The following is a 14367-nucleotide window of genomic DNA, read 5'->3' as shown; positions in this document are numbered from 1 at the left end:
ATAATAATGTTCCCCTCGCGACGCACTGGCGATTCTTCAGCTCGCTCGCGCATCCATTGGCCTCGCCCCGCGCGCGCAACACTTCAACTTCTCCGTGTTTCTTGTTTGTAAACGCGCGAGCCGACGCTACGTTGCGGCAACGCGATGGTTAATAACACCTTCCTGGAAGCGTCGCTCGCGGGAGCGGAACGCACCGCGGAACCTCATTGATCCGGACGCTTCGCGGCGAAATGACGTGAATTCCAGGCAACGCGCGCCTCCTTAAAGGGGAACAACCGTGTGTTTGTAAAACGCGACACTGGATCAGCGCGCGAGGATATTCCGAGTTAATCCGGAATCAGATCCGGGAATGAACTCCGACTGGGAAGCGAATCGAAGTTGTATTTGCACGAGATTATTATATTGTTTATAAATTGGCCATTTCCCATCCAATAATAAACACGGACAAATAAACACACGTGACTACATTTATATATAGAAGTACAGTGATATGATCACGTGCTCGCGTTTGTACAATTACAATTACAAAATTGTAAATTTAACATTAAATTTAATATTCAACAATAATATTGATCTCCTGCATTGACACCGTTATATGAGAGCTGAACTGAGCTGGACGATGACATCACGGTTTTCTCCAGAACGGCTATATTAAATATATAAATTTACAACAAAAATGAACCATCACTGTACTTACTTAAGCTGGACTGTGACGCTTTTGAATTTTCTTCTGGAAACAAACTTTGTTGCATTATTTTCCTGTTATCTCTGTAAAGCTGCTTTGAAACAATATTGTAATTGCGCTTTATAAATAAAGGAGACTTGACAAATATATCTTTAAACCGTAATGTTTGCATCACACTGGTATTACACACATTAGAATGGCGGATCAGACCGGGGCTAGTTGTCACACGTTTATTACTCTCTATTTCTCGGGTTGGGTGTATTTTTGAAAGTCAGTTTTTGTATAGACATATACCTTTAATTTATGAGTACATCAATATATATATATATATATATATTTCCACTGTTGTTGCCCGCAGGTCTGTTCAAATACACGTGTTGATCTTTATAGTGATGCATTATATATATATATAGCCTACACATTATAAGTAGGTGCCACATTATGAAATATACAAAATTAAAGGCTACAGCAAACATGATCTCCATGTAACCAGACTAATCAAAAGACTTACAATGTCACCTAGTGGCGCAAATGTGGCATCACGCAAAAGCCACAGTTCATATATTATTATTTTAACTTATATTTTAACTTTCAAAACTTTAAAAAAAAAAGACTTGATCAGTTGACTTGAAGTTTTTTCTCAGTCTTTTACATGCCACCCCCATCTTAAAATTTAAAGAAATCTATCTTTTACAAACACCTAATGTCAGTGCCTAATGTATACACTGAAAAAATTATATTATAGGTTATTAGGTTTTATTAAGTTACATTATTATATTTTTGACTCACTATTAATGTACTATTAATTATAGTATTAATGTGTTTGTTACTTTATTTATTTGTAATCACTTTTTATGTATTTATAATAGGTATTTTATTTATTTATTTATTTTAAACCGAATTTTAATAGAGTATTAGATAGCTAATAATAACAAATATTTTTATTTTGACGGCATTTTATTTATTATTTATTTTATATTTACTTAATTTAATTATTACTAATTATTATTATTATTATTATTCCGCGGACATGACACGTATGCTTTGTTAAAGACCTTTGATAGTGTTGACGATCTGTTCACCCGTTACCGAAGCTGAAGCTCCTCCCCCATGTTTAAGTTTCGTTTTCCTTTCCTCACGATCGACTTTTGTTTTCTCTGTCAATCCATTGGTCTGAAGAACAGAACCAACAACATGGCCGAGGCGGCGATCCTTAAGATGATTTGTGATCATAATGGATCTATGAAGTTCGATGATTTAAGATCAATATTCGGTCTAAATAACGAAGACATGGACTCGGTCCTCAGCAGGAGTGAGTCGTTCGTCGTCGCGGTCATGAACGGACAGAAGACCGTGATCGTCCGAACCGAAGTCCGCTTGTGTCGCGCGCAGAACTGCCCGGGCTGCGCGAATCTGCACCTGTGCAAGGGGCATCTCCTCGGCTCCTGCCGCTTCGCCAAAGCAAGGTGTGTGTGTGTTCATGAAGAAAGACAATAAAACAGACATATTGATTCTTCTTCTGACTTTTAACTCCTCCTAGAGCTTTAACGCACTAAACTTCCCCTTCATGATATTTGATCGTGATCAGTTTGGATCGATTCAACGTCTATTTTTGGTTTGTAAAGGTCAAAAATAGACGTTGAATCGACGTCTGTCCACTATCTGGACAGGCTGATCTGACTTTTCTATTATAACTGATCAGACTTACGATTTTCTACAAATTCAGATTAAAAATTATAAAAAAAACCAATGATTTACAATGACGGAGTGTTAAAATAAGCCAAAACTGTTCAAACTTTACTCTATCTATCTATCTGTCTGTCTGTCTGTCTGTCTGTCTGTCTATCTATCTATCTATCTATCTATCTGTCTGTCTGTCTGTCTGTGTCTATCTATCTATCTATCTATCTATCTGTCTGTCTGTCTGTCTGTCTGTCTGTCTGTCTGTCTATCTATCTATCTATCTATCTATCTATCTATCTATCTGTCTGTCTGTCTGTCTGTCTGTCTGTGTCTATCTATCTATCTATCTGTCTGTCTGTCTGTCTGTCTGTCTGTGTCTATCTATCTATCTATCTGTCTGTCTATCTATCTATCTATCTATCTATCTGTCTGTCTGTCTGTCTGTCTGTCTGTCTGTGTCTATCTATCTATCTATCTGTCTGTCTGTCTGTCTGTCTGTCTGTGTCTATCTATCTATCTGTCTGTCTATCTATCTATCTATCTATCTATCTATCTATCTGTCTGTCTGTCTGTCTGTCTGTCTGTGTCTATCTATCTATCTATCTATCTGTCTGTCTGTCTGTCTGTCTATCTATCTATCTATCTATCTATCTGTCTGTCTGTCTGTCTGTGTCTATCTATCTATCTGTCTGTCTGTCTGTCTGTCTGTGTCTATCTATCTATCTATCTATCTATCTATCTATCTATCTATCTGTCTGTCTGTCTATCTGTCTGTCTGTCTGTCTGTCTGTCTGTCTGTGTCTATCTATCTATCTATCTATCTGTCTGTCTGTCTATCTATCTATCTATCTATCTATCTGTCTGTCTGTCTGTGTCTATCTATCTATCTGTCTGTCTGTCTATCTGTCTGTCTGTCTGTCTGTCTGTCTGTGTCTATCTATCTATCTATCTGTCTGTCTATCTATCTGTCTGTCTGTCTGTCTGTCTGTGTCTATCTATCTATCTATCTGTCTGTCTATCTATCTATCTATCTATCTATCTATCTATCTATCTGTCTGTCTATCTGTCTGTCTATCTGTCTGTCTGTCTGTCTGTCTGTCTGTCTATCTATCTATCTATCTATCTGTCTGTCTGTCTGTGTCTATCTATCTATCTATCTGTCTGTCTATCTGTCTGTCTGTCTGTCTGTCTGTGTCTATCTATCTATCTGTCTGTCTATCTATCTGTCTGTCTGTCTGTCTGTATCTATCTATCTGTCTATCTATCTGTCTGTCTGTCTGTGTCTATCTATCTATCTATCTATCTATCTGTCTGTCTGTGTCTATCTATCTATCTATCTGTCTGTCTGTCTATCTGTCTGTCTGTCTGTCTGTCTGTGTCTATCTATCTATCTGTCTGTCTATCTATCTGTCTGTCTGTCTGTCTGTCTATCTATCTATCTGTCTATCTATCTGTCTGTCTGTCTGTGTCTATCTATCTATCTATCTATCTGTCTGTCTGTCTGTCTGTCTGTCTGTGTCTATCTATCTATCTATCTATCTATCTATCTATCTATCTATCTGTCTGTCTGTCTGTCTGTCTGTCTGTCTGTCTATCTGTCGTTTTAACTTAAAACCTTCAAGCTTTTAAAACTTTCTGCTCAGGCTTTCTCTAAAAAACTTCAAAGTTTGTCTCTACAAACCGTATTTTAACTAGTTAACACCGTATTTGTTCTTGTAGAGTATAATTCATAAGTCAGATGATTCATGAATCATGAGACATTACACTGCATATCTCGTGGCAAACAATACTGGATTCAGAATTATTTATTAATTTAATATATTACAGTATATTAACCCAGCTAACAGAACGTTCTCTCCCAAAGTTCTGAACAAACGTTCTTCCATTAACGTTAATAGTATTAGGCCTAAATGTTAATGATGTGGTATTTAATAATGTCTACATCGTTAATGGAGCGGTTTTGTTTCTGAAACGTTTTAGTTTAATGTTTTCAAAAATAACATTCCCATAATATTTACATATAGTTTCATATCAAGATATACCAGTGGCCTGAGTCAACAGAGAACAAGTGTTTCTACAACACCAAACCTGCATGTCTTTGTGTTCGCATCCGCATCATCACCCGCACCATAGCCTACAATCAAAACTCGGATCAGTGAACACACGTCATTAGATATCGAATACAATATATAAATATAAATAAGTACAAAAAGTCGTTGTGTTAAGGCAATGCTGTGCCGGAGATGGTTCATACTAATGCTTAAACGTAACTAAAATGAAACCAAATGCAACGCAACAACTGTCTGTTCCTGAAACGAGTGTGTTTTGTCCCACAGACGAGGATGTCGGTTCAGTCACGATCTGATGTCGGATCAGAACGAGCCCGTGTTGACCGCTCGTGGTCTGAACACACTCGAGATAAAGCATCTGTGTATCCTGCTCCTGCAGAGCGACAACACACTCCTGCCGGCCGTAAGAGTGTTTCACTTATTTTACTCATCAATACATACAGTAGCTCTGAAATACATCGTTCATGGTTCAAAGAGTATATGATAGTATTGAGTCTCTCAGTGTGGCTGTGACGTGTGTGTTCAGTTTTGATTATGTTTTACTGTGTTCTGTCCCTGTTTTGCCTTCCTGTCTTCCCTAGTTAGTTTCCTCGGTGTAATTAGTTCCTCACACCTGTTATCGTTCAGTTGATTACCCTCCTGTGTAGTTAAGCTCTTTCTGTTCAGTGTTCGGTCTCGTTAATGTTAGACGTGGTTGTTTCCTGAGCTTTATTTCCTGTGATCCTCCTACATGTTCCTTGTTGAATTTATTAAAGGACTCTTTGTGTGATCGTGCACTTACTATATTTACTTTACCAAGAGAACCTATGGAAGCTGGTTTCCACCAGATATATGATAATTGCGACTTTTTATTTCACAATTTTGAGTTTATTTCTCTTCAATTCTGAATTGCGAGATATAACCTTATATAAACAATTCTGACTTTTTTCCCTCACAATTACGAGTTTAGATTACTCAGAATTACAAGATACAAACTAAGAGTTGCGAGATATAAACTCAGAATTGTGAGATAAAAAATTAAAAGAATTGCCAGTTTTCACAGAATTGTGAGATATAAACCTGGAATTGCGAGAAATTGCATGTTTTTGCTTTCAGAATTGTGACAAACTCGCAACTGAGTTATAAAGATTGAATTATGTGAAATAAACTCAGAAATGCAAGAAATAAAGTCAGAATAATGAGATATAAACTCAGAATTGTAAAAAAAACAAAAAAAAACATTTTGCGAGTTATAAACTCAGAATTGCAAGAAATAAATAAAAAAAATTATGAGATATACTCTGAATTGTGAGAATAAAGTAAGAATTGGGAGATATAAACTCAGAATCGCAAGAAATAAAGTCAGAATTATGAGATATAAACTCATAATTGGGAGAATTGCAAGTTCCGAGTTATAAAGTTTGAGTCGCGAGAAATTAAGTCAAAATCGCGGGATATTAACTTGGAATTGCGAGAAGAAAAAAAAATTAGCAAATTATAAATTGCAAGAAATAAAGTCAGAATTATGAGATATAAATTGTGTTTATTTCTCGCAATTCAGATTTTTTTCTCAGAATTATGAGATATTAACTTGCAATTGCGCGTTATAAACTTTGAATTGTGAGATATAAATTCAGAATCGCAAGAACTAAAGTCAGAATTATGAGATATAAACTCGTAATTGGGAGAAAGAATTAAGAATTGCAAGTTCCGAGTTATAAAGTTCGACTTGCAAGAAATAAAGTCAGAATTATGAGATATAAAGGTAAACATTAAGAGTTCTCTCGCAGTTGTGTTTATTTCTCGCAATTCAGATTTTTTTTTTCTGAATTATGAGATATTAACTTGCAATTGCGCTTTATAAACTTTGAATTGTGAGATATAAAAACATTTTTATTTTAATTTCCGTGGCAGAAACAAGCTTCCATCAGAATCCAGCAGAATCGTGGTTGTTTTTCAGGTGTGTCATTCTTATAATAACGGCGCGGGACAGTACGGCCGATGTCCGGACGCCGAGAACTGCAAGAGACTCCACATCTGTGAGAAATATCTGCGCGGATCCTGCGACTGCACTCGAGCTCACGACTTCTACGAGCCTCATCCACTGCAAACCCTGCAGGACAGAGGAGTTCCCAGCGAACTCATGCCCATCATGAAGGATCTCTACTCAAACATTGAAGTCCTGAGGACTCGTTTCAGAAACAAGCCTTCAGCTCAGAACCCCAGAAGAGGCCCGAATGCTCAGAACCCCAGAAGAGACCCGAGTGCTCAGAACCCCAGAAGAGACCCGAGTGCTCAGAACCCCAGAAGAGACCCGAGTGCTCAGAACCGAAGGCCATCGAGTGGTTTTAGAGGACCAGAGGCTCAGAGGCCTCCACAATCCCCTATAGGTATCACATCTCACCACTAATGAGCTGCATTAAAGGATTAGCTCACTTCAGAATTAAAATTTCATGTTAATGTACTCACCCTCACGTCATTCAAGATGTTCACGTCTGTCTTTCTTCAGTTGAAAAGAAATGAAGGTTTCTGAGGAAAACATTCCAGGATGTTTCTCCATATAGTGTCTTCAATGGGGTCCAACGGGTCGAAGGTCCAGATGTGAGTTTCAGTGCAGCTTCAGAGTCTCGACACGATCCAGCCGAGGAATAAGAGTCTCATCTAGACAAACCAGCGGATATTTTAGAACAAATAAACATTTACATACTTTTAACCACAAATGCTGGTCTTGCACTCGCTGTGATGCGACATCAGGTTGAAAGGTCACGCATGTTCCGGTTCAGAAATGTAGGATAGGGTGAAAAACTTCCAACTGCAATATCGTCCGACATCGTTGTTTTACCTTTTATTTTATTTAATTTTTTTTGTAAATGGCGTTTGACTCAGTCTTTGCACGTTTCCTTTGTAAACACTGGGTCTGTTCTTACACCTACGTCACGCTTGACCTTTCAACCTGATTACGTAATGTGTGTCTCATCACAGCGAGTGCAAGACCAGCATTAGTGGTTAAAACGTATATAAATGTTTATTTCTTTATAAAATGTCGGCTGGTTTGTCTAGATCAGACTCTTATTCCTCGGCTGGATCGTGTCGAGACTCTGAAGCTGCACTGAAACTCACATCTGGACCTTCGACCCGTTGGACCCCATTGAAGACACTATATGGAGGAAATCCTGGAGCGTTTTCCTCAAAAACCGTAATATCTTTTCAACTGAAGAAAGAAAGACATGAACATCTTGGATGACGTGTGTGTGAGTAAACTATCAGGAGATTTTAATTCTGAAGTGAACGAATCCTTTAAATATGAGAATGCAATATTCAGCGTAAAAGATGCTTATTAATTAATTCGGTGAGTGACGTGTGTGTGTGTTTGTGTGTGTCTCTTCTCTTAGAGAAAACTGAGATCTGCATGTATTTCATCAAGGGATTCTGCAAGCACGGTGGTAAGAGCCCCATAACTCTGTGCTCATGTGATTCCTAGAGTCGTGTGTATTGTGAACTGAACTGCACTCTTGTTTTCCAGACTCATGTTTTAAGGAGCATTCCAGTTTGCCCTATAAATGGGAAGTTAAGGAAGGATCCGAATGGAAAGCACTTCCTGACAATGAGGTCATTGAGAAAGATTACTGTGATCCTAAAAACATATACAGGTGGGTGATAAAGCACATGAGGATGAAATCAGTGAAATGCTAGGATGCTGAAAGTGGTTGCTATTCAATTGCTAAGGTGTTTGCATTGGTTTTAGTGTGTTGCTATACATAATAATAAAGCTGTCTATTCAGTCAGTGTATTAACTAACGTGTGGTTGGTCGAGTGTTTTGACTGTTTTTCTCTCTATCAAAGCTCTGGAATCAACCAAATTTATTTTGATACGATGACCCAAGGCCCTCACAGTGTGCGGCGTCTGTCCACAGTGTCGTCAGTGGTCCAGCCCACCTTCATTCTGACCACTGAGTGGCTTTGGTACTGGGAGGATGAGCATGGAATCTGGATCCCGTATGCTACAGCGGTTAGTGCCTGTTGTGTTGGCGTAATAAAAACTGTATTTTTACTTGTTACTTGTAATGCGTTACTTTACTCGTTACATCTCAAAAGTAATCTGATTACATAATGCATGTTACTTGTAATGTGTTACTTTACTTGTTACATCACAAAAGTAATATGATTACATAATGCATGTTACTTGTAATGTGTTACTTGTTACATCACAGAAGTAATCTGATTACATAATGCATGTTACTTGTAATGTGTTACTTTACTTGTTACATCACAGAAGTAATCTGATTATATAATGCATGTTACTTGTAATGTGTTACTTTACTTGTTACATCACAAAAGTAATATGATTACATAATGCATGTTACTTGTAATGTGTTACTTTACTTGTTACATCACAGAAGTAATCTGATTATATAATGCATGTTACTTGTTATGTGTTACTTTACTTGTTACAACACAGAAGTAATCTGATTACATAATGCATGTTACTTGTAATGTGTTACTTTACTTGTTACATCACAGAAGTAATCTGATTACATAATGCATGTTACTTGTAATGTGTTACTTTACTTGTTACAACACAGAAGTAATATGATTACATAATGCATGTTACTTGTAATGTGTTACTTTACTTGTTACATCACAGAAGTAATATGATTACATAATGCATGTTACTTGTAATGTGTTACTTTACTTGTTACATCACAAAAGTAATATGATTACATAATGCATGTTACTTGTAATGTGTTACTTTACTTGTTACATCACAGAAGTAATCTGATTATATAATGCATGTTACTTGTTATGTGTTACTTTACTTGTTACAACACAGAAGTAATCTGATTACATAATGCATGTTACTTGTAATGTGTTACTTTACTTGTTACATCACAGAAGTAATCTGATTACATAATGCATGTTACTTGTAATGTGTTACTTTACTTGTTACAACACAGAAGTAATATGATTACATAATGCATGTTACTTGTAATGTGTTACTTTACTTGTTACATCACAGAAGTAATATGATTACATAATGCATGTTACTTGTAATGTGTTACTTTACTTGTTACATCACAGAAGTAATATGATTACATAATGCATGTTACTTGTAATGTGTTACTTTACTTGTTACATCACAGAAGTAATATGATTACATAATGCATGTTACTTGTAATGTGTTACTTTACTCGTAACATCACAAAAGTAATCTGATTACATAATGCATGTTACTTGTAATGTGTTACTTTACTCGTTACATCTCAAAAGTAGTCTGATTACATAATGCATGTTACTTGTAATGTGTTACTTTACTCGTTACATCTCAAAAGTAGTCTGATTACATAATGCATGTTACTTGTAATGTGTTACTTTACTCATTACATCTCAAAAGTAGTCTGATTACATAATTAATCTTTTACTCGTTACTTTTAATCTGTTACTTCATTCATTACTATAACTTACTCGTTATGATGTTTTATTATCTTCATCAGGAGGGGGGTCACAGCTTGTCCTCCATCTCCAGTGCTGAACTTGAGCAGAAGTATGAGACTGATAGCAGTGCCGTGGTGGAGTTCACAGCCGGATCACAGAGCTACACCCTCAGCTTTCAGGGTAACCTAAAAATCACCTTTACCATTCAGGGCCCAATGATACAGATGAGCAGTGTGAGTGTGTTGGAGAAAGTTACTTCTAAAAGTAATGCGTTACAATATTGCATTACTCCCTTAAAAAATGACATACTTAGTTACTATTTATATTAGCTACTGTACAATTCTTTTTTAAAGTAATATTTTAATTCAGTACTTAATTAAAATAAAAACTAACATGCATTATTTTTTAAAAAGTGACTAAAATATTTATGTGTAAATTTATAAAGTTGCAGCGATAAAGTAATCTGATTACATAATGCACGTTACTTGTAATGCATCATCAATTTGTAACTTGTTCATTTGTCACCATGGTAACATTATCTGACTGGTAGTGTTCTTGAAGCTCTTCACGCAGCTCTATAAGTCATTAAGGCTGAATGTGATGACTGTCGTCTTAATGCCATCTTGACTGATCTTGCTCTTCAGATATGATCCAGGAAAACAAACGCTACTCAACCAAAAAACTCGTCAGACGTCGTCCCAAATTTGTGTCGGCAGCTGATGTGCGAACAATCAAGACAACGTAAGAAAATGCTCCTGCGCTCAGACTCATTCTCTCTCAAAAACTTTCTAAAAAACGTGTGTGACAGAACACTCTTCACATCTGTTCTCAGCAAAAGGACATTTAACAATTTAAAGGCTCTGCCGGAACACTGGGATAAAGCTCTGACTCCTGAAACCGGATACAAGGTGAGCGCAGATTGTCTGATTCCTTCACAATGACATTGATTTGCTCAACATGTTGATGTTATCCTGCGCAGAGAGTGACGCTGCAAAGCACGGCAAGTGAATACATCACAGTCAGCGAACTGTTCAATCGCACCATGAGAGGCTTCAGCATTCTGAAGATTGACAGGATCCAGAACAGAGCATTATGGGAAGTGTTTCAGTGGTAAGTCCACAAGACATGCACCATTCTAAGGGTACGCTTACACGACAACGATACGCTTAAAACAGAGAAGTTTTTCCTTTGAGTTTTCCATGTACTGACGACATCATTGTCAAAACGATCCACATTCACACGGATCCGCGAAAACGACTAAAAACGCTGCATTCTGCTGCCAGGCCAGTAGATGGCGATGAAACACTATAGATTTAAAAAAAAAATAATAATAATATTTTTTTTTTGTTGAATGCCAGTCACATACAAATAATAAACATGACAATAATCCAACATATAGTGTAAAAATATTAAACTAATATCCACCTTATTCCTGCGCCCCATGATGCTTTGCGTGAATTATGGGTGTATAACTGTAAACAATCAGTGAAAGGCTCGCTCTATGAATGCAATATGTTAAAAAAGTGTCACAATGAGATCTACTCACCCTTCAACCATCGAACATTAAAAGGAAATTTAAAAGTAAAAGCATCAACAAGGCATTTCAACAGACCAAATAATCCCCAAAAGCGCGTAATATATAGTAATATATCTGTATTATGTAACTTATGCTGCCTTAATAAAAATGTTCATTAACTTCAGCATTACATGACATTTAATCAAATAATCACTATTTCAAAGTGATTTCCGTCATTTTGACAGATTATAAATTGCATTTACCTATAAAAAACAAACCTGGAAAGAGACGTGAGGATTTGAGGAGAATAACGAGAGATTCTTTGTGCATTCCAGTGAATTATTAATGAAATATATCGTATATTAAATCAGGAGAACAGAGCACAGATGTGCAGGATATGTTGTCCTTTTTCATACTTTTACAGCGGATTGCAAAGGGAAAAAAGAAAATAATCACGAGGAAAAGAGAGAGCGACTGAAAAGAGCTCTAACACGTCACGTTAACATAACAAGTGTAACGTTATTCTCATGATGTCTGAAAATAAATCATGAAGGGAGACTGACAGATCATCCAGTCAAACTGACGATCAGCTTCATTCGTAGGGCAACCTTATGATTTAAAGTGCTTCGTTTCAGCCTTTTTGAATGGAAGTTCCTCAAACCGGAAGTGCGACCCATAATTCAACACGGTTTTGACCCTTTCAGGCAGAAGGACTGCATGAAGAAGAGCGCCCGGGGCCGAGACGTGTCCGAGAAGCAGCTCTTCCACGGCACCGACCGCAAGCACGTCGACGCCATCGGCCGGAACAACTTCGACTGGAGGATCTGCGGGACGCACGGGACAGCCTACGGGAAAGGTGGAGATAATAAACAACAATATAATAAGTTCTGTCATCGTTTACTCGCCCTCGTTCCAGGTCGGAGAACGTTCCCTGATGACAGAATTCACACCATTCCTTTAACCTTTAACCTTCACTCGCACTTTGTAACATTAAAATTAACCCTAAATTATACTTTTTCTTTTTTTTTGTTTTTATTTTATTTACCTTTAAATTACTAGATTTGATCAATAAATAACAAATAAATAGTAATTTAATCAGATTCCTCACATTCTTTCAACTTAAATTCAAGATAACTCACAATTTCATGCATAACCCTTTTAATTCAGCTCTAAATATCTGACATTGTGTGTCTCTATCGACCTCTTGTGGAAAAATAAGAATATAAGATGATATTTCGTGACTCTAGATGGGCTTATATGAGCTGTTCCTCTGGGTGCTCTTCCGGGCCACACTGACCCGAGGGACCCTAACCCTAACCCTGAGTATCTTCATGTGTTTCACAGGGAGTTATTTTGCCCGGGATGCGAAGTACTCGCACAGCTACACGGAAGACTCGGGCACGCGCTCCATGTTCGTGTGTCGGGTCCTGGTGGGCGACTACACTAAAGGAGAGTCCGGTTATCTGCGGCCGCCGTCCAGAGACGGAGGAGACACCGTGTTCTACGACAGCTGTGTGAACGACCTCTACGACCCCTCCATATTCGTGGTGTTCGAGAAGCACCAGATCTACCCCGAGTATCTGATCGAGTACACAGACTCGAGTGAGCATGTGATCACGAGACCCACGGTGAGGGTGAGGTCACATGTTCCCTCATACAGCAGCGCAAACTCCAGCGTCAGATACACTCCATCGTACGCTGCATCTTCCTCTCTCGCCGCCTCCTCTTCCTCACACGCTTATGCCTCCTCTTCTGTGTATGTGTCTCCCTTCTCCTCTTCCTCACATGCTTCTCCCTCTTCCTCTTCCTCACATGCTTCTCCCTCTTCCTCTTCCTCACATGCTTCTCCCTCTTCCTCTTCCTCACATGCTTATGCCTCCTCTTCTGTGTATGTGTCTCCCTTCTCCTCTTCCTCTTCCTCCTCTTCCTCACGTGCTTCTCACGTTCAAACTTCAGCTTCGGCTTCGACTTCTCCAAAGTCTCAAAAGTCAGAATGCATCATTTGCTGATCCACCATGTGATCACTTCTGAGGCTTTAGAGGAAGTTAATGCTGATAATCAAGTTATAAATGTTACACATTAATTGAAAATGGCAGATGAAGAAGAAGAAGATGTTCTGGGGTCGGATTCACGAAAATCTTCTTCTTAAGAAAATGTTGAGAAATTCATAAGAATGTTCCTATGTACAATTCTTGAAAAATTCTTTAAAAGTTAAAAAAGTTTTTGGGAATATAAAATATTCTTATCTTTTTTCTTAATTTAGAGAATAAGAAGAAATTGTCATTTAAGAAGAGTTTCATAGTTAATAAGAATGTTTTGTGAATCCGGCCCCTGGTGTCTCGTGCTCTCAGGATAAAGTCGTGGTAATCTTTTCTTACTTATCGTCCGTTTATATAAAACAAATGAATTTGCAATTTCAGGCACTTTATAAAATATGAATTCATAAACTCTGTGCCCTCTAGTGGTGTGAAACAAAAATGACATATTGAAAAAAAGAAAGAAAAAAGCTTTGGTTCTGTGCTCCGGTTGTTGATTGGATGTTGAGATGTGGGCGTGGCTCTGCAGGGGGCGGGGTTTGAGAGCACTAAATGATTGGAGAATCTCAAATTGAAGAGTGAAGACTCTGCTTTCATTGGAGGATCCAGTTAAATATTGCTTTGTCAAAAAAATAAAATAAACATATATATTGAAAAATGATTCACTATAAGGTCTATAACATGCATTTATAAAACATATAGGGTGACCTTTCATGTCATGCTGTCTTGAATGGAAATGTATAATTTGTCTTGATTTTACTTGGATCTTTGTAATAATCTCAATATTTGAGATAATTGTCACAATAAAGCTTTCCAGTACACAACTTTACAGTGTTTTATTTTTTCATATTGCATCTATGCTCCGCCCATTGGAACAGTTTTTATGTTATATATATATATTTGAAACTCCTAACAAGTTTGTGTAAACCATCTTAATATTAGGAATATATATATATACATTTAATA

At 37.4% G+C, this 14367-nt stretch overlaps 2 protein-coding genes across 4 annotated transcripts in view; one reads left to right on the top strand and one right to left on the bottom strand.

The window, feature by feature from the left end:
• The window catches only part of etv6 (ETS variant transcription factor 6), a 22488-nt gene extending 22006 nt beyond the window's left edge, over positions 1-482 (bottom strand). Inside the window, exon 1 of one of the 3 annotated variants that reach the window (XM_084111028.1) lies at positions 1-482. This exon is cut by the window's left edge and continues 113 nt beyond it. The gene's annotated coding sequence lies outside the window, so the exon portion shown is untranslated. The other 2 variants (XM_084111029.1, XM_084111030.1) reach the window with 2 other exon arrangements.
• Positions 483-1794: 1312 nt separating this feature from the next.
• On the top strand, positions 1795-14225 carry LOC311080859 (protein mono-ADP-ribosyltransferase PARP12). The gene is made up of 12 exons (XM_084111027.1): positions 1795-2151; positions 4705-4840; positions 6377-6806; positions 7809-7859; positions 7940-8066; positions 8260-8425; positions 9909-10029; positions 10494-10590; positions 10682-10757; positions 10829-10959; positions 12070-12221; positions 12710-14225. Exons 1-12 carry the CDS (start codon positions 1796-1798, stop codon positions 13372-13374), a joined length of 2508 nt encoding a protein of 835 aa, XP_083967153.1. The 5' UTR covers position 1795; the 3' UTR covers positions 13375-14225.
• The last annotated feature ends 142 nt before the right edge of the window (positions 14226-14367 follow it).

Source organism: Abramis brama, assembly GCF_963993115.1.
Source record: "Abramis brama genome assembly, chromosome: 4".
Lineage (NCBI taxonomy): Eukaryota > Metazoa > Chordata > Actinopteri > Cypriniformes > Leuciscidae > Abramis > Abramis brama.
The sequence above is the reverse complement of the archived record's forward strand: the minus strand, read 5'-3'. Positions and strand labels throughout refer to the sequence as shown.

Excerpts from the sequence above, each read along its gene's own strand:
- LOC311080859 (XM_084111027.1), top strand. The coding sequence starts at position 1,796 with ATGTTTAAGTTTCGTTTTCCTTTCCTCACGATCGACTTTTGTTTTCTC. Across the intron at positions 2,152-4,704 it reads TGCCGCTTCGCCAAAGCAAG|ACGAGGATGTCGGTTCAGTC; the intron begins GTGTGTGTGTGT and ends TTTGTCCCACAG. Across the intron at positions 8,067-8,259 it reads GATCCTAAAAACATATACAG|CTCTGGAATCAACCAAATTT; the intron begins GTGGGTGATAAA and ends TCTCTATCAAAG.